Genomic DNA, 23,344 nt, shown 5'->3' with positions numbered 1-23,344 from the left:
GGTCATGGCTCTCAGAAGATCCAGGGCACCTGCCTCTACTAATAACCTTTTCTGTGCCATCATCTGTACTTACTTTGGCTGCTGCTGCCGTTGCCGGGAGCTGGACGAGGGCTGGGGCTGGGCCTGGGCAGACTGTGGGGTGGTGCTGGCCTGTAGCTGGTGGTACTGCGGTGTGGTGATGGGCTGGCTTGGGGTCGTGTAGGAGTAGCTGGGGGTCATTAGCGGTGTGGCCACTGGCTGCTGGGCTGGCGTCGGGAACACCTAGAGAAGGATGAACAATTGAATTGGGATGGGTTTTCTACTTATTTGACCTTCCTGTGAATTTCTGGCAAGCTGAAAATTTAGACTCTGCAGAGCTTTCCAGCTGACCCTCTCCTGAGCAGTGTGTGGTTCTGAAGGGCAGACGCAGGCCAGCAGGATGGGACCTGGCACAACAACAGGCCCCACCACCTAAGGTTTCTACTGGCTCGAGGATTCCAAAGATCTCGAAAGACTCCGTGGAAAGGTCTGAACTTCTCTTGTTCCCTTTCCCCTCAAGTGGGCCTTAGAAAAAGGAACATCTGTTGGAGACAGTACCTGGTGCTGTGGCAGCCCTGTTTGCATTTGAAGGCCCTCATGGTAGGCACTGCAGAGGCCAGACTACGGACACAGGCTGGTAAAGGGTGACTGTTCCTTTTTACCCTTCCCCACCCTTTGCAGCGAACTTCCACCCCAAGCCACGTACGTGGTAAGCGCTGCTGCCCCCTCCACTGCCGCCATAGCCATACTGGCTGGAGGCCCACTGGGCTGGGGTGGCATTAGGGTTCTGGCCTTGGCCTGTCACGGCAGCAATGGCACTGAACATCTGTGAAGTCATGTTCTGGGGCAAGGCGTTCACAGCCCGTGTGAGATCTGCAAACACAGAGGTGGGAGACAAGCATGTTAGAGGTGAAAGTCCTTCTAGCTCCATCCTTCTGACTCTTAGTGCCAGCACAAGCCCCTCACCTGCAAGGTTGATGTTGGCTGGGGTAGCATTGATAGAAGCAGGGGTCCGGGTCCTGCTGCTGCTACTGGGGGTGATGCCTGTAAGAAATGGCCCGAGTTAGTTACATCTTGCCAGATGTACTTTTCATTTTACAATTTTAGAGGGCTGGAGGAGGTACTGAGTTGGGGAGAATACACAGGTAAAGTGGATGGAGGACATTCCCGACGCCAGGAGGATGGAGTAGGAGTTGAGAGCTACAATGATAGCCTAGGCCTCACTCCCTCCTATAGAAGGCTGGTGATTGTCAGCACTTCGGTGCCCCCACAACTTTTCTTTTTAGGGCCACACCTGTGGCATATGGAAGTTCCCAGGCCAGGGGTCGAATTGGAGCTGCAACTGCTGGCCTAGGCCAAAGCCAAGGCAACGCCAGATCCAAGCTGCATCTGCGACCTAGGCCGCAGCTTGTGGCAATGCCAGATCCTTAACCCACTGAGCGAGGCCACAGATTGAAGTCCCCTCCTCATGGATACTAGTCGGGTTCTTAACCCACTGAGCCACAATGAGAACTCCTTGGGTGCCCCTTTTAACCACACTCCAGAAGTCAGAGAGAGAGTGGAACTCACCTGGTACAGGATCCTGATAGTGATCCTTAAACCATCTGAAAAGGCCGTTCACAGTGGGGAAGATTTGGCCCCGGTACCGGAATCCTTCTGGAGTCACTGTTACATATTCAATCCTGGGATTGTGGAAGGAAACATGCATCAGATACCACCTGTGAAAGCCGTGAGCGAGCGGCCAGAGCAGATCTCCACCATGTGAAGCAGCCACATTAGGTGCTGGGGAAAGGAGATAAAAGAGCCAGTCCCTGACCCTGTAAAAGCAGGCTGCACTCTGGCGAGGTGAGGAATGCACAGCAGAGTAGAGGCAACGCCAGGAGACAGCGGCCCCTGGTGTGCTATGCACATGCTGCCAGAGGAAAGTTTGCCAGGGCCTGGGCCACCATCCTGGGCTGCAGCGTGATGGCGGCACACTGCAGGTGAGGGTGATACTGAGATCACAGAGGGTCAGGGTTGGGAGGGGCCTCCCCACGAGCCGGCATCTGGAAGCGCCTTTTGAAGGTGGCTGTTCTTATCTAACACTTGGCCAGAGCAGAGGGTGGGTATGGGGACGGCTCTGGGTTCAGACCCAGCTCTAGTTCCAGTTTTGGCTCTGCCAGGCCACCTGTATGACTTTGCACCAAGTTATTACACCTGAATCTCGGCTTCACTTGTAAAATAAGTATAAGAGCACTTTAACTGATCGAGTGGGTGTGAGGAATGAGATAACACATGAAGCACTTATCCTAACACTTCATACAGGCTGTGCTCACTTAAGGATAGCTGTCGACAGCCACAAGTCAATGGTCTCATTCACACTAAGCTGAAACCTGCTTCCTAGATCTTCTACCCAAGTGCTGTTCATTCTACAACACAAGGATTTTGTGTCCTTTTCCATGGGAAACGATTGTGTTGCTTCTGCTCCTGGTTAAAGGTCCCATTTGTTCAACTGTTGTTCCTCATGGGAGTTTCCAACCCCCACACGGCCCCTGGGTGCCATCTTCTGGAAGCATGTTGGTAGGTCAGATAAGGCTTCTCAGAAATAATATTCCACAGTATTCCAGAAGTGCCCATGATGGTGCAGGGTCCAGAGTCCACAGTGTGCATCGCGTGCAGGCGGGACAGGACTAAGAGCAGAACCAAAGGGAGGAGAAGGGAGTAGAGAAGGCGAGTCTGGCTGTCAGTCCAGGTAACAGACGCCAAGAAGGCAGGTCTAAGGAGACCCGACTGTCTGAGGCAGGGTGAGCACTGGAGGCACTCAGACAAAGGAGCACCCAGGAAGGCCCGCCTGTCAGTTGTACACAGAAGGGAGCAGAGCGAGCTGGAAGAGACGCTCTCCTGACCTACCCACCTAAGCCCCGGCTCACCACAGAAACAGTGAGCCACCAAGTGCTGAAACCCTGGTGAAGGTGAAGCAGAGAGCGGAAAGGAGTGACCAGTGTGTTGGCTGGCCTCCATCTCTGCTAGTCAGGTGGAGAGAGTGTCTGGTGATTTCCATCACTCCCTGGGAGGGAGAAGAGGCAAAGGGAACTCTTTTCTCAAGGTCGATCAAAGTACCTCTCTTATTCAATCTTTGCCTTTTGCCTCTAAGTCATCACCCTCTTTCCCCACCTCCAACCTCCACCTCTACTCTAAACAGGTAAGAGGAGAAAGGCAGTCAAGCAGAACCAGAGAGGACTACTCCGGGGCCTCTAACTCCCCTGCTAGCCTATCTGTGGACCCCACGGCAGCACCTTCTCAGCACCAGTGCTCACCTGGGTTTACCCCGGGGCTGGTATCCCAGTAGGAACTTGCCGGGCAGTTCCTTGCAGGCACAGATGAAATAGGGAATGAAGGTGGGCTTCTCCTTCTTAGTTTTGATGAGCAGCTCCTCTAATTTCTGGGGGTAGAATGAGGGGAGAGGTTGGGATAGCAGCATGCTTGGTACACATGTCTGGCTCACACATGATGCACACCTCCTTCACCAGCTGAGCGTCCCCTACACTGAAGGGAAACCATACATCCTTAAGTGACTGGGAGGCGTCATCCCTCACAGGGCCCTGGGCTCACCTTACGGTCCCCACCACTGCAGTCCTGATAATACTTGTGGTTCAGAAGGTCCCGGGCAAAGGAGGCCATGGGCTGAACATAGCGGGCAACAATCTCATCCAAGTCTTCAAATTCCTGTGGGAAGAAGGCAAAGGCCCCACATATCATGTCCAAAGCTGAGCGAGACTCAGTCTTTCATCAAATCCCTTTGGAAGAGAACACTATGGGAGGGGAGGAACTTCCCAGCCCTTTTTAGCCTCACTGTGCTGCAAAGGCCCTTTCATTTGTCCACCTGTTCAATTCGGGCTCAGATTATTAGCTTACAAGGCACAAAATCCTTTAAATCATAACTTTTAGTTCTCCTTTGGTGCTTGGAACAACAGGGGGCTTTATAAAATTTCTCTCCACTGAAAACAGGACAGAGAAATTTGGTGTGCAGGTTTGGGTGTGCATGCAAGCACTTGCATATTATTTTCTCCTCTTCCTCCCGGTGACTCTCTAGATAGTCACTTAAAATTTGGAGGACAGGGAAAGAGGGGCAAAATATACAAAACTCATACTGAATTACTCATTTCATAACCAGCTTCCTGTCTTAATGCTGTGTACCAATACATATAATGTATACAAGTTACTATGTGAAAGAGACCAGAAATGGCTTGTGTCTAGAAGGAGAAGTAGGAATACTAACATAAGCAGGGGCTGGCTCTCACCTCACTGTTGATCCACAGGGTGGCTCCCAGGCTGAAGGCGTTTTCCTTGCCCTCTTCCCGCACGTCCACGTGCTGATAGATGCCGTCACTGACTTTCCAGGTCACTGTCAGGTGATTTTCACCCTTGCTGCTCGGTCGGATGATCACGTCTCCCTGGTCCATGGTCTCCATCATCTTTTCTGCTTGCTTAAAGTTTATATTATGGAAGGACGGGTGTGCAATCACTCGCTTGATATATGCTAAAGACAGCAGGAAAGAAGTACAGATCAGGTGATGAGACTGGAAGCCAACAGCGACGGGACGAGCCACGATTTAATTTCTGACCCACTACTGAATTCTGAGATTCTCTCACGCTCTCTGGGCTTGGATTCTCTGATGTATCTTAACCTGGGTCCCTAGGGTGCTGAGAGGATGAAGCTTTAAGAGTCACAGTGCATTAGCTAAGAAACTGTGACTCAAGAAGACCCTGGCTTCCAGCCCTGCCAGTGACTCCCTTTCATGAGGCCTCTGGGCCTCAGCACCTCAGAGCTGGGCATTCACTCCCATCAGGAAGCCAGGCAGTCAGCATGTGCACCCTGCAGAGGGAGAGACTCAGGGTGCACAGACATAGTCGGGGGCACACTCACTAGTCCGCTGCTGCTTCCGCTTCATGTCCTCCTCCTGCTTGTGGTCTGCTGCTTCAGCGTCAAAGTCATAGTAGGTGTCCTTGGGCAGCTTCCACTCATTGTTCCTGTCCATGAGGTCTGAGGTGCGGCAGGTCAGGTCTGCACTAAACTTCTCGATGTCAATCTTCATGATTCGGCAGTGAACAGTCATTCCCACCTAGATCCACAGAACATTAGAGCTGGAAGGGACAAAGATGGTCTAGCCCAATGCCCTATTTTACATGTGAGAAAACCAAAGTCCAGGCAGAAAGACAGAGTAACTTCCCAAAGCCAGCCAGCTCCTGGCAGATTAGGAGCTTAGGGTTGTTTGGTTAGGTGGCAGGCTGTGCCTGGGACTGATGCCTCCCACTCTAGGCAGAAAAACCAACGGGAGCCTAATGGAACTATCCTGTCACTGGCACTGTTCCCTTTTCCCATAAAGTTGCCTACTTACTGCTCCAAGGGTGTGATCCAAGTCTGCTGCCCTTTTTGGAGGGAAAGCAGAATAAGAGCTGCTTTCTGTACTTTACCCGTGACTTGAGCCCTTCTGTCTAAAGATTGACAAAAGCCAGTCAATCTGCAGAGCTCTCCTTCTGAAAATCTGCATGGCTTCATTTACAGGCATACTTTGGAGACATTGTGGGTTCAGCCCACCGCGATAAACTGAATGTCACAATCAAGTTGAGTAACAAGAATTTTTTGGTTTCCCAGTACATACAAAAGTTATGCTTATACTATATTCTAGTCTATTATGTGTGAAATATGTTTTTAAAAAATGTATATTCCGGAGTTCCCGTCATGGCGCAGTGGTTAATGAATCCGACTAGGAACCATGAGGTTGCAGGTTCGGTCCCTGCCCTTGCTCAGTGGGTTAACGATCCGGCGTTGCCGTGAGCTGTGGTGTAGGTTGCAGACGCGGCTCGGATCCTGTGTTGCTGTGGCTCTGGTGTAGGCCGGTGGCTGCAGCTCCGATTCAACCCCTAGCCTGGGAACCTCCATATGCCGCGGGAGCGGCCCAAGAAATAGCAACAACAACAACAACAAAAAAGACAAAAAGACAAAAAAAAAGTATATTCCTTAATTAAGTTACTTTCTTGTTTAAAAAAAAAATGGGAACCACCACCTAAGCCTTCAGTAAGTCCTCATCTTTTGGTAATAGTAACACATGATCACTGATCAGAGACCACCATAACAAATAATGGAAAAGTCTGAAATATTACAAGGATGATCACACCTAAGTGTGACATGGAGACATGAAGTGATCAAATACTGTTGGAAAAATGGCACTGATAGTCTTGCTTGATGCAGGGTTACTACCAACCTTAAATCTGTAAAAAATAAAGCATCTGTGAAATGCAATAAAATGAAGACGCCTGTTTTAAGAATGCTTTTCCCCAGCCTTCCTAAGGTCACAATTCTCACAGTTCTCAGGGGTTCACATAACCCTTAGAACCAGATGATGTGACAAATACATATGAGATCTGCTACCAGCCATGTCATGACTGGGTGATCCTGGGAAAGGCACTCAAATTTCTCTGAAAAAAAGGTTTTTTTTTGGTCAGACTGTGAGATTAAACAACATATGTAACCCTCAAGGGCTGGTAGCTCGTGTGAATAAACGGCAGCTCCAGCAAGGGAATACTAGAACAGAAAGGGACCTGAGCCTTTCTGTTTCATAGCATCTAATGCTGGGCCTGCTTCCTGGCCAGCGGACTAAACCACAGCTTCCCACACAGGAAGAGAGAGCCCTCTCCCCAAGGGCTGGCAACTTGACGAAATTTCACAAAGGCAATGAACAAAAGCTGCTCCTCATTCACATGCTTCTTGCCCTGGCCTCCCCCAGCTAGTTATAAATCCTCCTGAAACTCTGCCCATCAGTAGCACTGGGAACAGAGCCTAAGTCCTGGTGGGGAGAGCCCCAAGCTAGCCTGATTTGGGCAGCTGGAAGCTGCCTTAGCCATCATTCATCTACCTTGACTCGTTCTTCTGGCCGCTTTACCACTTTGTCACTGAGGAATTTGGTGGGGATGAAGCCGGTGACACCATTGTCTAGCCGTGTTTTGACACCAATGGCCTGGCCTGGGCATGAACCGCTGTCAAAGTGGTTCCAGACCTAAAAGGAGCAATAGGAGAGGAGGCTGATCATTAAGATTCTGAAGACTGGAGTTCCCGTTGTGGCGCAGTGGTTAACGAATCTGACTGGGAACCATGAGGTTGCAGGTTCGGTCCCTGCCCTTGCCCAGTGGGTTAACGATCCGGCGTTGCCGTGAGCTGTGGTGTAGGTTGCAGATGCGGCTCAGATCCCGCGTTGCTGTGGCTCTGGCGTAGGCTGGTGGCAGCAGCTCCGATTCAACCCCTAGCCTGGGAACCTCCATGTGCCGCGGGAGCGGCCCAAGAAATAGCAAAAAAAAAGACAAAAAAAAAGATTCTGAAGATCACACAGAAAAAAAGCTGCCAGGAGTGTTGTAACTAATTGTACCACTGACACTGGCATCATGATCTGAGAACATGACTGCGTCACCCTGGAACCCAGAAACCAAACATCCCCAATGTTTCTTGACTTGGAACTTAGATTTGGCACCACTGGCCAACAGATCAATCTTTTACGTTAATCTCATTTATTTGTCCCTCCTGCTACAACTGAGGCCTCTCATTCTATTCTGACCGACTGGGCATAAAAAATATCTATGCCGGCCTCCTCAGAACAAGTCATTTCGGTAAATAAGGCACATCTTAGCTCTTTTATGTCTTGGACAAACCTCACCAGCTCCTTTATTGGGTAGAGTTGAGAAGCTATTTTATAATCTGTCTAATAACATTTGAAGATCTAAGGAAAGCTTCCAGGGTGGCTTTTTTGGGAGGGTTGGTGGGGGGCACATCTGTTGCAAGAAGTTTCCAGGCTGGGATCAAACCTATGCCACAGCAGTGACCCAAGCCGGTGCAGTGACAATGTCAGATCCTTAATCTGCTGAGCCACCAGGGAACTCAGGGTGGCTATAAAAGTTCTGACCGTGAGAAAAGCAGATGATATCAAGAAGAATGTGGGAAAAATTAAAATGTGCGTAGAGAATACAAACAATTGAAAGGGGAGTTCCCATCGTGGCGCAGTGGTTAACGAATCCGACTAGGAACCATGAGGTTGCGGGTTCGGTCCCTGCCCTTGCTCAGTGGGTTAACGATCCGGCGTTGCCGTGAGCTGTGGTGTAGGTTGCAGACGCGGCTCGGATCCCGCGTTGCTGTGGCTCTGGCGTAGGCCTGTGGCTGCAGCTCTGATTCGACCCCTAGCCTGGGAACCTCCATATGCCGCGGGAGCGGCCCAAAGAAATAGCAAAAAGCCAAAAAAGAACAACAATTGAAAGGAGCATACAGATAACTTATAACTAGCATAGGAACACTGCCTGTACGTAAGAAATGCTTGTCCTCATGTCTCTAATCTGGCTGAGCTAGATCCTCAGAAAATGGGAAACGAGGATTAAGGGTTGAGTGTCAACAGAGAAAAGCATGGAGTTCCTGTGGTGGCTGCGTGGAAACAAACCCGACTAGTATCCATAAGGATGTGGGCTCAATCTCTGGCCTTGCTCAGTGGGCTAAGGACCCAGCATTGCCATAAGCTGTGGTGGAGGCTGTAGACATGGCTCAGATCCTATGTTGCTGTGGCTGTGGTGTAGGCCGGCAGCTGTAGCTCTGATTTAAACTGTACCCAGGGAACTTCCATATGCCACAGGTGCAGTCCTAAAAAAAAGAGAGAAAAGCAAACAGTTCACTTCTGACTAGCATGTTAGATGTGCATGCATTCCAGCCCTCTCCCTTTGTGTATTCATCTGGTAAAACATGATCTAAAATATCCCTATTCTCAGGCACTGAGATCATTCAGTCAAGGAAATTCAGTGACTGCAGTAACACCGCAGCATGTACCTCACTTAGTTCAGGGAAATTGTCCTGTTGACAGAAGGGGCACTGCCATAGCCCTGTCTCATCGTTCCGGATTGCCTGGTCATAGCTCTCACCCTGTGGGCGCCTGTGGGCAATGCCAGTGACGTTGCAGATGATGAGCTTTCCTGGAGGAAGGGAAGAGGAGGGGAGACAACAGGGCGCAGGCTAAAAGAACTGGAGAGATGACACCTCCCCCACCAACGGCTTAGTGACAGAACATCTGTTTTAAAGCATCTCTACTGTTTCCTTCACATTCTCGAAAAGGAAGCTCTTCCCCTCATTTGATGATGGGAAAATGAGGCCATAAGACTGACCCCATCAAATCTGCATAGCAGTAGGTTTTTAAAAGCATAATTTGACAAGTAATTTGACCTTGAACTCAACTATGACTTCCAGTTCAGGGCTTTATAATCTTCTTAAAAGCTCCCCTGGTCTTTCCTACCTACAGTACAAACCTGCCTCATTCTGCTGGAATCACTGCTTGGTTTGAATGTATACAGCAAATGCACCCCCCGCCCCCATATCCTCCTCCAACTAAAAAACAGACCCAGAATTTACCAATGTAGAAGGTCTCCGGTGTTTCTTTGGTTAACATATTGAAGATTTCCTCTGTGTTGGGAGAGCGGTAAGCTGTCCGGAGGTCCTTATATCGACAGCTCAGCTCTGCCCGGATGTCGTACAGAGTGATGTGTTTGTCACCATAGCCCTAGGGAGGAAGCCCATCAGGCAGAGCCTTGTAACGACTTCCCAACCCGAGCCACAAGGGGTTCCGACGAACAGGAGGAGGCCGGTTGGCTCCTGTCAGGGTTTCTGTTCTCTTCCCACCTCCCGACATTTACTAAAGGAGACTTTCAAACTTTTTCTTAGTCATGGAACACCACTCCACAATAAAAATGCCTCATGGAACCCCGATGTATACCAATGCAAAGCTGTACTGTGGGAAAAGAGGAAAGAGGGCCTACAAGGAAACTCTACTATTCCCCTACTCGCAGCTCCCTCACAATGACTACACAGCCTCTGAGACTTCCTCAGCTCCTTAATAAGCATACTGAAAACCTCCCTGAGAAACCCAGGGAGCACAGGGACAGAGAAGAGACGATCAAGTCTCCTACAATCCTAAAACTAGGATTTCTCTGAGGACCTGCTGCCTGAGTCTCCTCCCAATGAGGCCACTTGGGATGGTTTCTGTGCCAGGCCTTCCACACTGTCACCCACCTGCCTCTCTAGCTCTTCTGCAAAGGCGTCAAGGTCCAGGTCCTTGAGTCGCTCTGGGTTTTCCAAGATCTCTTCAAGGGCTCCTGCAGGGTTTGCATCCTCGGCTGATTCATCATATTCCAGAGCATCCACTGCCATCTTCCTGGCCCACTCGTAGGTCTCAGGGTGGACTCGAGAACCATCAAGGACTTCAATGTATGAGTCAGTGCTGAAGGAAAGGCAGAAAAGGGGCAGGATATGTAACGAGAAGCTTCAAGTAGCAACCCAAATGTCCACCAATGGGGAACTGGTTAAATAAATTAGGGTACCTCCATACGATGGAATACTATACAGTCATTAAAAAGAATGAGGTAGATCTATGTGTGCTGACATGGAAAGATGGCCACAATATATTGATACGTGAAAAATGCACTGCAAAACACTATGAACCGTATGATCCCATTTTTGTAGTAAATGGGTAGTTAGTAAATGCATAGCAAAAATAAAATTTAGAAAAGTTGAAGTATACATCAACTTGTTATGGTAGTTATCTCTGGGGGGTGGGATTATGGGGGACTTCCACTTTCTGCATAATATTTCTATATGTTGAATTTCACATAATGAACTCAGATAAGTCTTATAATAAGATAAAACAAGAAGGGGGAAGAAGACCTTTGAGAATTTGCTGACAGCTACTTTCCCCCATAAAGCCTTCCCAGGCTGGTCTTGCCCGTGCACTCACATGGACCTATGTTATTCGTGGAGTGTTACAGCAAAGCTGGGTGGAAAATGAAGTTTTAGAACTTGAAGCCTATTTCCCCACTGATTTCCATTACTGAATGAGGAGCTATGTGCCCGTGGAAAAGATCCTCCAAAGACTGAGTTGATAACTTCTGGAGAGGAAGAGGTCAATAGTGAAGTCCAAAGTCCAAGTGAATAGATTTTCTCTCAATAACATCATCTCAAAACATACCAGATCTCTCCCCCTTCCTTATCGCCTCAGACCCCCACACTCCTTTCCCACTGCCCCTGCTATTCCCACCCTTACCTAGCCAAGATAAACCACAACAGAACAAGTCTGTGTTTACCGAACCAAGTCTTTTCTGTTCTTAACATATAAACTAAGTTGGTTCTTTTTATGTTTCCCTCATTAAAAAGCTTCACATAATTGAACTGATCTTTTCCATAGGTCAAAGGCTCTTGACTGAATAAAGCTTCCTCACTTTGCTTTAAAAAACAATTTCCTAATTTAAATAGCTTGTGGCCCTTTGACAGCCCTAACCCCTGATTTCCCAAAGCAAAGCCCAAGAGAATGCCTCTTGGCCCACCCAGGCAGAGGGTATCACCTGTCCCCTAGGGAGGCCGTGTCGATCTTGAGGAAGCCGGCACAATTCATGAAGACTTTGGGACCCATGTGGCACATGGTGACCAGCTGGGTCCGGCTCTCAAGCCTCGTGTTGTTCTGTTTCAGGATCTAGGGGAGAGGCCTAGAGTGAGCCAGAGAAGTAGGCAGGCCCCACCTCCCAGCCTACTTTCAGGTCCCTGGGAAAGCCTCCATGATGGGAACTTTGTCTCCACTCTCCATTATCTAACTGGGCACTGTGCACCATACTAACTGCTCCTAAAAAAGATCATTTTAAAGAACTACATTATGGAGTTCCTGTCGTGGCCCAGCAGAAACGAATCTGACTAGCATCCATGAGGACGCAGGTTCGATCCCTGGCCTCACTCAGTGGGTTACGAATCAGGCGTTGCTGTGAGTTGTAGTGTAGCTCGCAGACACGGCTTGGATCTGGTGTTGCTGTGGCTGTGGTGTAGGCCAGCGCCTACAGCTCCAATTGGACCCCTAGCCTGGGAACCTCCATATGCTGCGGGTGCAGCCCTGAAAGACAGAAAAAAAACCAAAAAACCAAAACCAACTATGTTATGCTGACCAAGGACAATATAGAGCTAATGTATGTCTTCAAAGTTTATGATACAATATAAACTCAAGGACCCATCACATATTAAGAAAAAAAAAATTAAGAAATAAATACTCAGAGTTCCCCTCGTGGCACAATGGAAACGAATCCGACTAGGAACCATGAGGTTGTGGGTTCGATCCCTGGCCGCACTCAGTGGGTTAAGGATCCGGCATTGCCGTGACCTGTGGTGTAGGTCGCAGACGCAGCTCTGATCTGGCATTGCTGTGGCTCTGGCGTAGGCTGCTAGCAACAGATCCGACTCGACTCCTGGCCTGGGAACCTCCATGTGCCGCAGGTGCGGCCCTAAAAAGACCAAAAAAGAAAAAAAAAAGAAAAGAAATAAATACTTTTGAAGGTGCCTACATACCCCACCCCCAACGCCGATATCGAGATCCTTTTTCTTTCCACTGGGAAAAAACCACTATCCTGAGGCCTGTGTCTAGTACATGCTTGTGCTCCTCTATCTGTTTTAAATCATGGCGTAGGCTATCTTTTACATGAGCCACCATTGAACAGTAGTGAAGAGCATGGCTGTGGCCACTGCAGTCTAGCTGACTCTAACTGGATGACTCTGGGAAAGTGACTTTACCTCTCAGCAGACCGTGGTCTTCCTATCAAAGCATACTGGCATAAGCATAAAGGCTCAAGGAAATAGGAACTGTTTTTTCTGAGTCAACCCAATCCTACCTTCAGGAGATGGGTCCCTTTTCGAGGTCCCAGTCCACAAACATACTGGATTAAGGCCTGGCTGTAGGGGTGGGCAATGGCACGGTTGACATCGACCCCCACCTCATTGACTCGGTTGATAAATTCACAGTATAAGGCATTAAGCAGCTCTTCTTTCACCACATGCTCCTGGACACAGAGCAGGCAGGGATAAGGTTACTGTGCCACTCAGCCCACCTAGGCCTACCTATCAAATCTACTCACCTGCAAGGGGTGAAACTTGAGGCACAGGATGTCTTCATCAGAGCTGCACACCTGGGCAAATTCAATCAGAGGGTCCTGGATGCGCCGGGCCAGGGAGACAGCCTGTCTCAGCACCGGAGGGTAATCCCGGAACTCTGCCTAGAGTCAAACGAGGGTCAGCAAATGAGGGCCATTAAGTCCCCTCAGCTCCAACTGCAAGAGGGAACTCAAACCATCCGGTTTTAAGTCATTTTCTCTTCTGTGGGACCATTTTTGCTGGGACTCCCAATCTGAACAATGGAAATCCTCTGCACAGGTAAATGATCAGGTGTAGCCCTGTGCTCCTGACATCCTGTTTCCCTGCCTCCCTGCCTCCCTGGGATTGACAGCTCTTGCCTGTGCAGGGCTTAAAGGTGGGGCTCTAGCATTACCTCCGATTTCTTGCTGTTCATATAGAGAATGGCTAATTCGTTGTCGATCAGCTCCACCCCAATAGAGGACAGCTGTTGGCCCTGGTCCAGCTCATGCACAATGCGTTTCACGTCCTCAATCAACATCTGGGCGTCCCTGGAGGGATGAGGGGTGCTAGTCAGGGCTATTTCTGGATAGTTTCTCAGAGATGAACAACCTCATGGTGGGGATGGGGGTGGAGAGGGCTTTGCAGACAGAGGTACAATATCCTCAGAGATACTCCTGGGGATGAGGATATTAGCAAGGCTCTACTCAGACAGATGCCTACTTTGTGAGAGGCATGCGGCAGATTCACCAATGAAGGATGAGTGACTTTAAGCCAGGCCTGGCCCGATGCCCTGCTGCCCCTACCTGTTCTCTCCTGCAACTGTCACCACATGAGGCTTTTTGTTCAGAAGAAACTTCTTTAGAGTTTCAATGTCTTGTGCCTAGATTGAAAAAAAATTGGAACGGAATGGCACTGAGAATAGGGGGATTTCAAGCACTAAGCTCTCCCCAAGTAGAATGAGACCTGAAAAGACTAGCAAAAAATGGATGCATCACATTTCTTCAACACAAAACAAGGGAGACCAAGACCTCTAATTTGAATATTACACATCTGTTAGTATACATATTATACTCCTGGCTTATACTCAAATTGTGGTTAAGCAAACATACTTGTGGCTTTTTTTTAAACATAAACCACTGTCTGGCAGTCAGGACTATTCTGATATCCACTTTACGATTTCTCTCTCTCTTTTTTTTTTTGGCCATGCCCATGGCATGCAGAAGTTCCCAGGCCAGGGACTGAACCCGTGCCACAGCTGTAACCAGAGCCACTGCCGTGACAAAGCTGGATCTACGATCCACTGAGCCATGAGGGAAGCATATACATGAGATGAATTCAAATTCCTCTTTCCTTGGAAGAAACACCAAAAGGCCAAAGCAGGGAAAAGGTTGGCTTAATGCCTTAGTGGCTTTCAGCTCCTGGAACAGGCTGACCCAGATGCTAGTAAGCACAGAGGCAGTTATGGCAGCTCCCAGAAGTACACAAGGCCTAGGAATTGACTTCAAGCCAGAAGTAAATTCTGTACCAGAACTTGAGTGCCATCTACTGCCGGTGAAAGTAAGATTCATCCCAGGACTGGAGAGCGCAGGCACCACCCCAGAGATAATCAGGGTCTCGCATGGAATGTTGCTTAGACTATAAACGCTTATCCCCACTGAAGTCTAAGATGTGCTCAAGATGTACACCTGGTAACCTGTCCCAGCCACTTGCCTTCTTCTCCCTTTCTTCCTCTCTCCACGCAGTTCGCCGTTTAGTAAAATGAGGCAGCCGGAGGAAGTCTGTCACTTCTCCTTCACCATTGACCAAGGCGCAAAACACAGGGTGATCTCTGCCAGCCGGACAAAAACATAACCGAGCAATAATCAGCAACATGAGGATGAGTAAGAGAAGAACGAAACTAGGAAGACAGGTAAGGGGAGATGCCAGACTGGCAGAAAAAGGGAGTTACCTGGCGGAGGAGAAAGCAATGCCCAGGACCCGGATGCCCTTCCCCTGGTTCTCATCCATGAAGTCATCATCTTCCTCTACTTGCTGATCAGGCCGATAAGGTGCCACCCTCAACCAGTTGTAGAGCTTTCGACTACAGGCCTGGGGAGGAGACACATCAGACACTGGCCACCAGGCTCACCAAGAGGGTTAAGGAAACAGATGCAAGCATATGTTTGCAAAGGTCATATTTACATGGGCACACATTCCCAGCCCTTGGCAGGCTTACAACTTGAAGGTGTATCTTGCTCTTAGAAACAGAAGAGCACACAGAGGCCAGTTATGCAAACAAAGGATAAACACATGGAAGAGAGGAAAGAGGCTCCCTCTCGGGTTCTGCTCCTCCTGCCCCTAGGGTTTCCCCATTAACTACAGCATTAAGAGTTCCTTACTCTCAGCTCTAGTTTAGGGAAATCACATGACCATGAGTTCCTGTCCTCACCTTTATGACATATTCTTTGGCTTCGGCCAGCAGCTTGTTCTTGAGCTCTTTGGCCATCTGCACATAGAGGAACTGCTGCAAAGCTCGCTCGATGGCCATGGTGCGCTGCCGGTTCCACTCCTGCACCTGATGGCTGAACTCATCTCGGTAGTAAAACTGTTTGATTTCTTCAAAATACGTCTGGTCATTGCCATAGCTGAGGAGAAACAACACTGTAGGATCAGGGACAGAGAAAAAGGGATGCCCAAATGCCCGCAAACACTGTGACCGAGTGAGCCAGGGACAGGGGCTTGCTCAATTCTGAAGGCGTGGCTCACGTTCCTGAAGAACTTCTCCCTTCAGCAGACTCCTCACCAAGCCCTCCCCAAAGAGGCCCCAGCCCAGGGCTCTGCTTACCCTTCCACCCCCTTCATATCTATGCTGATGTCAATGGTGAGCAGCCCTTCATCTTCAGCCAGGCATATCTTGAGGAACTGGTCATCTCTCAGCTCCTTAACAGGCTTGTTCTTTAAGTACTTGAAGGAGTAAGCGTAGTGGGCCTCATCCACATCCTGTGCACATCGAGAGGGAATCATCAGCCTCGGGATGATAGGCTGGGATAGGCGGGGCTTGACCCTGGGTAAAAAGACTGCCTCTCTGCTCTCAGGCAGACGGCTCAGCCAAGCACGAAGCCAGAGAGTCAGTTCAATCAAGCAGAACTGAACCACATGCTGGATCAAAGCCCTTCGACTGGCTTACCTTTCTACCTTTCTTGGTGGGGGTTATATTGAGCTTGGCTCTCTCCTGGAAAGTCTGCCTCAGCACCTGCCGGACAAGGGGCTCCCGAGCAATCTGCAGGGCTACCATGTAGCGGGCACCTTCCAGCACAGCTTCAGGTGTAGGGAACTGACTGTGGGGAAAATGGAGGAGCTGCACAATGAAGGCATCCTTGCCCTCAGGTCCCTCCTCCTGCCAGCTGCCTGCTGCATGCCTACCTACAAACATAATCCTTGGCCAGCTCCAAAGGCTCTGCAGGAAACTGTTCTGTCTCATGCCGCTGGTAGCTATCCCGGAGGTTTTCCCCAAACTGCTCAGGAGTAAGCCCAAACTTTTTGGCTAGGCCATCTAAAGCAAAGGAGGATGAAACATAGGCAAGAGTGGGTCAAATAACCCCTTGGCTTTCAGTCTAGAGCAGCAATTCTGGGTATTAGACCTTAAAGGGATCCCAAATGAGCAAGAGCAGAATGTCTTACAATGAACATTGAAAACACTGACCTTAAACACCTCACAGACTGTCATGATGCAGAAAAAACAAATTTTCTATGTGACTACTGGGCTCAGAACTAATGTGGAAGTTACGGTTTAAAGAACTCCCAGAGAGGAGTTCCCTTCATGGCTCAGCAGTTAAGGAACCCAACTAGGAGCCATGAGGTTGAGGGTTCAATCCCTGGCCTCGTTCAGTGGGTTGGGGATCCGGCACTGCCGTGAGCTGTGGTGTAGGTCCCAGACTTGGCTTGAATCCAGCATTGCTTTGGCTGTGGCACAGAAGGGGCAGCTGTAGCTCCGATGTGAGCCCTAGCCTGGGAACTTCCATGTGCTGAAGGTGTGGCCCCCAAAAGCAAAAAAATTAAAAAAAAAAAGAACTCCCAAAGAAAGAATGAACTCTCTCTGCCTGTGTTCAGGTATCATGGGAGAGGCTGGACCATGCCTGCGGGGTGGGTGCAGCCCTCTTCCTATACTACCAGAGACTAGCAGGGAACTTAGGCATCACCTAGCCCAGCGCTCTGGCAGATGGTGTACATATCTCGGCGGGAAGCCTGCTTGAGCTCTGGTCCCCTCTGCTCCTCATCTTCTGCCTCCTCACCGTCACCTGGGAAAAAGATCTGAGTTAGTGCTCTAGTTTCCAGTCACTCCCAAGGATCTGACGCATGTAGAGACGCCCCAAAGTGTAATCAGTCAAGGGCATCCTTGAGAAGGCCGTGGCCACCAAGCCTCTGGGTTTTCTTTTCTAGCACTCACCTTCCTCATCTCCCTCTTCCCTAACACGCTTTAGCTTCTTGCGGCTGGCCTTGGCGGCATTCTGCATCTTGGGGATGTCACGACCATAATAAAGCAGAAAATGATTGTAGACATCTTTCAGTTCATCCATTGACTGTACATCCTTGAGCCTGGAGGGAAGAGACGTAAGACTTCAACTGTCACCTAGTCTTGCTACAAGAGGGCCAGTTCTCACGAGGCAATCCCAACTAGGATGGGTGCCTGTGTTCTCCAATTAGAGACACACGATAGCCTCAGACTACGACCTAAATCGCAATCAAGTTATCTTAAAGAAGGAATGTGTTAAATGAGTGGTGGCTGGAGGCTGTTGGAAATGGCAACAAAAAGGCAGAGGAGCAAAAGAGGCAGCATATCTCTAGCAAAGTTCAAAGTCCTGGAGACAGTCCTTGTCCCTCCTCCTCAGCTTCATGCCGCTGGCCACTAGAATCATCTGCTCCCTTCCCACATTCCTCTCTGATTCCAAGCTTACCAAGCTATTTTCTGGTTGTAGTTTGTTTCCCATGTAGCTTTCCATATAGGAAACATATAAATAAGCAAACATGATCTCTCATCTGATCCTCTTAACCTTTTATACCAATATGAATAAACAGGAATTTACCTGAAAGATCACTTCTGATATGTTAGTAAGCTGGGTCCCTAAGAGATGGGCCCCACGCTGAGAATTTTGTAAGGTTATGCTGCTCTGGAATAGGATGAGGGGTGGGGGTGGGGTCCTCTGCCTTTGATTTGAGGGCTCCCTTTAGTGGAATAAACCCTGCAGATTTTACCTCTCCATGTCAGTGGTGTCCAGAGCCCGGATGCCATCAGCAAGGGGCTTATCAGGATCAGCAGAGATTTGCTCATACTGATAAGCTTGCATCTTCTCAAACAGCCGTGTCAGGTTCTCCTTACGAATCCTCAGCTGGGTCCACTAGGACAGGACAGAGCAGCAATAAGAGCTGGAGTTCAGCCTTGGAAACCCAAGGCCATGCTGTTCCTTACCAGGAGACCCTGGAGGAAGCTTGGCAGGCCTGGGGTTTCAGGCTGCCACCTGACAAGGACAGGAGAGCTTGGGCCTCAGCAGCAGGGCTCCCAAGTCCAGTCCTCAGTCCCTTGGAGGGGCATGGATCCCTATTACCTTTTCATCCCACTGCCACACCCTCCACAGGTCATTGATATGCAATTCGGGCTCCACATACTCCTTCCGGTAGAAGGCAATGAAAGGCACCTAGGGTAGCAAGGACACAGCAGTCAGCCAGAGAGGAAAGATCTGCAAGGATCCCCTTTGCTAGAGGCATAAACAGCTTCAAGAAATTCAACAGTCTTGGCCTCCCTCACAGGGCCATCAAGGGCACATGCTGTCCCCTGACAGGGGAAGATAATGTTGCAAACTGGTAGCACTCCTGATCATTAGTCCATGATCCTCACACCTCTGGACTCAAGGGACTACTGCCAAGGACAGGAGAAGGGGGCTCCCCACCTGACTCAGGAAGCCACCCTTTCCTCACCCCCTAGTTGAAGTGCTAACCAATGGGCCAACAGAGCTTGAGGTGCTACCTCAAAATGCTGATTTCGCATGAAGCCCAGGGCTTCTTTAATCTTCTGAATTGTGCTGGGCCCTTTTCGACTGAAGCTGCTGGTTGGCTGCCCTCGGTCTAGGTAATCACAGCTTTCCTACAGTTGGAAAATAAAGAACAGCAATGACTCCATTACTTGTTTTGTCCGACGACACATGACACTGCTTCTTGTCACAGGATGACCTTCTTAGATGAAATCTAGAAAAATCTCCTTCGTACACCCTCATGCACACATGCTGTTCTGGACTAGGCCCACAGCGGTTTGAGGCAGGAGAGGAGCAGCTCCTCACCCTGATGAAGTGGCTTCTGGTTCATGGGAAAATATAGGATTTTTTTTGGTGGTTCCCTGTGGAGCAGTGGGTTCCCTGTGGACCTGGTGTCACTGCTCACTGCAGAGACTTGGGTTGCTGCTGCGGCAGGGGTCTGATCCCTGGCCTGGGACCTTCCACACAATGTGGGCATGACCAAAAATATAAATATGTATATATTAATTTTTATATATATTTCTATATAAATAAGAAATATATACATAAATATTACACACACACACACACACACACGTACATGTACATAAAGATCTTTTTTTTTTGGTACCTGCAGAGAAATGGTTGGTGTGGCAAAGGCATTCCTGTAGATCCAGTCAGCCTCTTCTTCCAGTTCATCATCTTCAGCCCCCTTTACTGGGATGGAACGGAGCTGTAAGGGACAAGACAACAGCACGAGACTGACTTTACATCTCACAGGAAAAACACTACTTCTGGTCAAACTGTGTGCTCTACAGGTGCACATTTCCAGTACCCGGAAGAGCATGTCTGGCAAGAAGTAGGCTCGTCATACACTTGCTAAAGAGTGCCATTTCAGGAACCGTAAGCTACATGAGAGTATGTTGAGCTGGACTTCTTCAACTCCAGGTCAGATGGGGTTCAAAGCCAACTTCCTATGTACCATCTGCTATCAGCTTGTTGCTAGATTTTCCTCTGCTATAATCCTCATACCAAGGAGGCTCAGGGCAGGTGATGATGGGTGAGCAGGACAGAGGCTGGTGCTTCCTTACCTGGAACCTCTCAGGCAGGTCAGTGGCTCGGATTTCATTGTCCTGATCTGTGAGATGGCTGCTTTCCAGCTCGCTGGGCTCGTACATCTCGAAGATGCTCCTGCGGCTCACACGTTTCTTGGTGGTCTTCTTGGGACGTACCCGGATCTCACCCTCAGCCTCATCGTCCTCATACTCGTATTCTTCCTCCAGTTCTTCATCATACTCATTGTATTTCTCAAACTCATCGTAGTCAAAGTCCACACCGAAAATCTCCTGGGCTTCTTGCAGGGCCCTGTGAATGAGACCAAAAGGCAGTTGGCCCGGGTTCCAGTGAGAGGAGAGAAATGCAGCCTCCTCAGAGATCCTTTACCTCCCCTAGAGAGCTAAGAAAGTTAAGGGAAAGGTAAACAAAAAAAGCATATTCACTATGGACTAATGGCTTAGCTGTGGGATATTTCTGGGGAAACTATTACTTTTATTTTATTTATTTTTTATTTTTTGTCTTTTGGCCATTTCTTGGGCCGCTCCCACGGCATATGGAGGTTCCCAGGCTAGGCGTCGGATCAGAGCTGTAGCCGCCGGCCTACGCCAGAGCCACAGCAACACGGGATCCGATCCGCGTCTGCAACCTGCACCACAGCTCACAGCAACACCAGATCCTTAACCCACTGAGCAAGGCCAGGGATCGTACCCGCAACCTCATGGTTCCTAATCGGATTTGTTAACCACTGAGCCACGACGGGGAACTCTGGAAAACAAACAAACAAACAAACAAAAAAACACACCTCATCTTGGAGTTCCCCAGTGGCTCAGTAGGTTAAAGATCTGGCATTGTCACTGCTGTGGCACTGGTTCTATCCCTAGTCTGGGAACTTCCACATGCCATGAGTGTGGCAAAAAAAAAAAAAAAAAAAAAGGCAAAAAGCCCATCTCTGACATGAGCCAGTGACAAGGATCAAACAGCAATAGGGCAGATGGGTCCATACCATGCTCAGTGAATCCATCTTCTCCTAAGACACTATAGTATTCCCTCAGAGCAAAAGCTTTCTTCCATCAAAATTATATTTAGAAGACTAATATACAAAGTAGAGAGGCTGGAGCCTTGCCCATGTGTGACTCCACCCTCATCCCAGTGGCTCTACAATGCAGAGCTATTCTGACTGGGTCCGCTGAGATGCCCTTATCGCAACCTTGCACCAAACCCTACTCACGCATCTGTGTATCCAGGAAGCTTTTTGCGCCACTTGGGTTTTTTCAGTGGTTGTCCATCATCGTCCACAATGAAGTCGTCAATGTCTGGGTAGAGAAGGGAGAGGTCAGGGCCCAGAGGCCGGGGACGGGCCAGCACTGAAAGGCTTTAGTTCCCACTAGGAGTGGCCACTGAGGAGAGAATACAGAGGCTCCTGGAAAGAAACTTCTTTGTGGCTGGGACCTATAGCTGAAGATCAGTTCCCATTCTGTTCCTTGGGGTAGGAAACCCCAACGTCCTCCCCAAAATTGGCTTCCCTGCCTGATGCCACATACCTGACTCTTCATCATCTTCCTCCTCCTCTTCTGGAGGAGCCATGGGGGCCTCAATGGCCTCCTGGCCTTCTTCCCCCTCCCCATCCTGGAAGATCTCCTCTGCAATAGCTTCTTTTTCATGTTCCTCCTTGCCATATTCCTCCTCGTCGTCGTCCTCATCGTCTGACATTTTTTTGACACGTCGGTATTTTTGCTAGGGGTGGAAAACCCGCCTCATCAGGGTCTGAGGGGACTGGCTTAGTAACGCCTCTCTCCAGTCACATTCCTGCTTTCCTTCCACAATTACGATGACGAGGGAGATGGCAAAGAACACAACAAGTGATGCCCCAAGGCTACCCTGGAAACTTCGACAAGTCTTTAACAGGCATCCAGAGCTGGGCTCCACAGTACGATGACACGGAACCATGTTCTCTCTGCCATTCCCCAGCTGTTCTCAATGCGCCTCCCCACCCGGAGTCACTGAATTTTAAGGGCTTCTTTCTGCCCCAAGGATAGAGACAAAGAAAGACACTTACTCCTCTTTTGACTTTGACACCCAAATTCTCCTCAATGAGATCAAAATCATCATCCTCCAGGCGGTCATCAAAAGATGCTAGAGAAGACAAAGTGGTACCCACAGTGACGTGGAGGTTCCTTCCCACTGTGACTTCCACCCCAGCCTCACGTGACCTGAGGAGAGGCTACTCACTGCGTTTTCTCTTCTTGTGGCCAACATCATCTTCTGAATCACCGGAGTCACTACCCTCATCCTCCTCCCCTTCGTCTTCATCATCGTCGTCATTGATAAAGCCTTTCAAGTTTCCTTGCTCATCCTGATCATCTAGGTTCTCCTCCTCTTCCTCCTCATCTGGAAAACATGCATGTTTGAGGCACACAGTTTGGGAAACAGGCTGGGGCTGGGGCAGGGCCACCTGCTTCACTGTTTTTTCTCATCTGCCCTGAACCTAATGACCTGGATGCTGTGTTAACTCTCTGCCTCATCTAAAGATGCAAAAACAGGACCACTGACTTCGAACAGCACCTTCTGGAAAAGTTTCTCTTTTCCACATTCATCTTCCATCTTTAGGCAAAATGAACTTCCTAATTAACCTGGCTCTTCAAAATGATTACCAGAGGCTTTATGGCCACCAATAACTTTCGTTTTCCTCTCAGATTATAAACTCGGTAGCTATGTTTCTTCTTTTAGCCATAATGTTTCTGACAAAGCTTACATTTCCTTTCCACCTCTAGAGTCATTTCATGGTTCCTACTCTGATTGATGATCCTAAAGATTGGGACTGGGCAGAGAAACAGGAAACTGGGTGCGCAAACACCAACACTCCCAGGTCTCTAAGAGAGCAGAACACCACCAACGTATTTATTTATTGGCTCACTGTCTATTCCTTCTCACTAATGTAAACTCTGAGCTAGCTGGGTCTTTATTTTGTAGTTCTAGTTCTAGGCACAGTGCTTTGCATACAGCAGGCAGTTGCACAGTAAATATTTTTTTCTATGAATGACTGAAAATTCTCAAGCCGGTACCTCATATGTGACAACTTCTGTGCTCAGCCTGAGCCTCTCATCAGCAAGAATCCAACTATCCAAAGCTTAGCAATAGTGGGGAGAAGCTTGAGGCTGGGGCTTCCTCACCATCATCCTCCTCTTCTACAAATTTCTTGGTGACCCGGGGCACCACCTCGCCTTCATCATTGTATTCTTCCTCTGATTCTTCAGCCTCGCTTTCCACAAAATCAGACATTGCTGCAGCTTCTCACGGCCTGCCTGGAGATGACTAGGGAAGAAAGGGAGACAGAGGGTTCTTA

At 49.1% G+C, this 23,344-nt stretch overlaps 1 protein-coding gene across 2 annotated transcripts in view; it reads right to left on the bottom strand.

The window, feature by feature from the left end:
* Window positions 1–23,344, bottom strand: part of SUPT6H (SPT6 homolog, histone chaperone and transcription elongation factor) — a 34,232-nt gene that overhangs the window by 977 nt on the left and 9,911 nt on the right. Inside the window, exons 2-36 of one of the 2 annotated variants that reach the window (XM_047759115.1) lie at window positions 23,172–23,313; window positions 22,231–22,389; window positions 22,058–22,134; window positions 21,543–21,735; window positions 21,230–21,314; window positions 20,037–20,310; window positions 19,577–19,678; window positions 18,963–19,079; window positions 18,544–18,633; window positions 18,194–18,336; window positions 17,388–17,536; window positions 17,140–17,238; window positions 16,364–16,493; window positions 16,128–16,278; window positions 15,786–15,940; window positions 15,390–15,585; window positions 14,910–15,049; window positions 14,672–14,789; window positions 13,765–13,841; window positions 13,374–13,509; window positions 12,964–13,101; window positions 12,721–12,888; window positions 11,416–11,543; window positions 10,091–10,298; window positions 9,434–9,581; window positions 8,858–9,000; window positions 6,915–7,055; window positions 4,925–5,120; window positions 4,299–4,537; window positions 3,610–3,723; window positions 3,315–3,439; window positions 1,588–1,700; window positions 985–1,062; window positions 725–891; window positions 74–261 (exon numbers count right to left, since the gene is read on the bottom strand). In XM_047759115.1, the coding sequence (XP_047615071.1) occupies window positions 74–261; window positions 725–891; window positions 985–1,062; window positions 1,588–1,700; window positions 3,315–3,439; window positions 3,610–3,723; window positions 4,299–4,537; window positions 4,925–5,120; window positions 6,915–7,055; window positions 8,858–9,000; window positions 9,434–9,581; window positions 10,091–10,298; window positions 11,416–11,543; window positions 12,721–12,888; window positions 12,964–13,101; window positions 13,374–13,509; window positions 13,765–13,841; window positions 14,672–14,789; window positions 14,910–15,049; window positions 15,390–15,585; window positions 15,786–15,940; window positions 16,128–16,278; window positions 16,364–16,493; window positions 17,140–17,238; window positions 17,388–17,536; window positions 18,194–18,336; window positions 18,544–18,633; window positions 18,963–19,079; window positions 19,577–19,678; window positions 20,037–20,310; window positions 21,230–21,314; window positions 21,543–21,735; window positions 22,058–22,134; window positions 22,231–22,389; window positions 23,172–23,280 (4,994 nt within the window). In that variant the 5' untranslated portion in view covers window positions 23,281–23,313. Of the gene's footprint in view, window positions 1–73; window positions 262–724; window positions 892–984; window positions 1,063–1,587; window positions 1,701–3,314; window positions 3,440–3,609; window positions 3,724–4,298; window positions 4,538–4,924; window positions 5,121–6,914; window positions 7,056–8,857; window positions 9,001–9,433; window positions 9,582–10,090; window positions 10,299–11,415; window positions 11,544–12,720; window positions 12,889–12,963; window positions 13,102–13,373; window positions 13,510–13,764; window positions 13,842–14,671; window positions 14,790–14,909; window positions 15,050–15,389; window positions 15,586–15,785; window positions 15,941–16,127; window positions 16,279–16,363; window positions 16,494–17,139; window positions 17,239–17,387; window positions 17,537–18,193; window positions 18,337–18,543; window positions 18,634–18,962; window positions 19,080–19,576; window positions 19,679–20,036; window positions 20,311–21,229; window positions 21,315–21,542; window positions 21,736–22,057; window positions 22,135–22,230; window positions 22,390–23,063; window positions 23,314–23,344 lie in introns of those variants that run through there. The other variant, XM_047759116.1, reaches the window with a different exon arrangement.

Source organism: Phacochoerus africanus, chromosome 14 (genome assembly GCF_016906955.1).
Source record: "Phacochoerus africanus isolate WHEZ1 chromosome 14, ROS_Pafr_v1, whole genome shotgun sequence".
In the NCBI taxonomy this organism is placed as follows: domain Eukaryota; kingdom Metazoa; phylum Chordata; class Mammalia; order Artiodactyla; family Suidae; genus Phacochoerus; species Phacochoerus africanus.
This window is presented reverse-complemented; position numbering and strand designations above follow the sequence as displayed.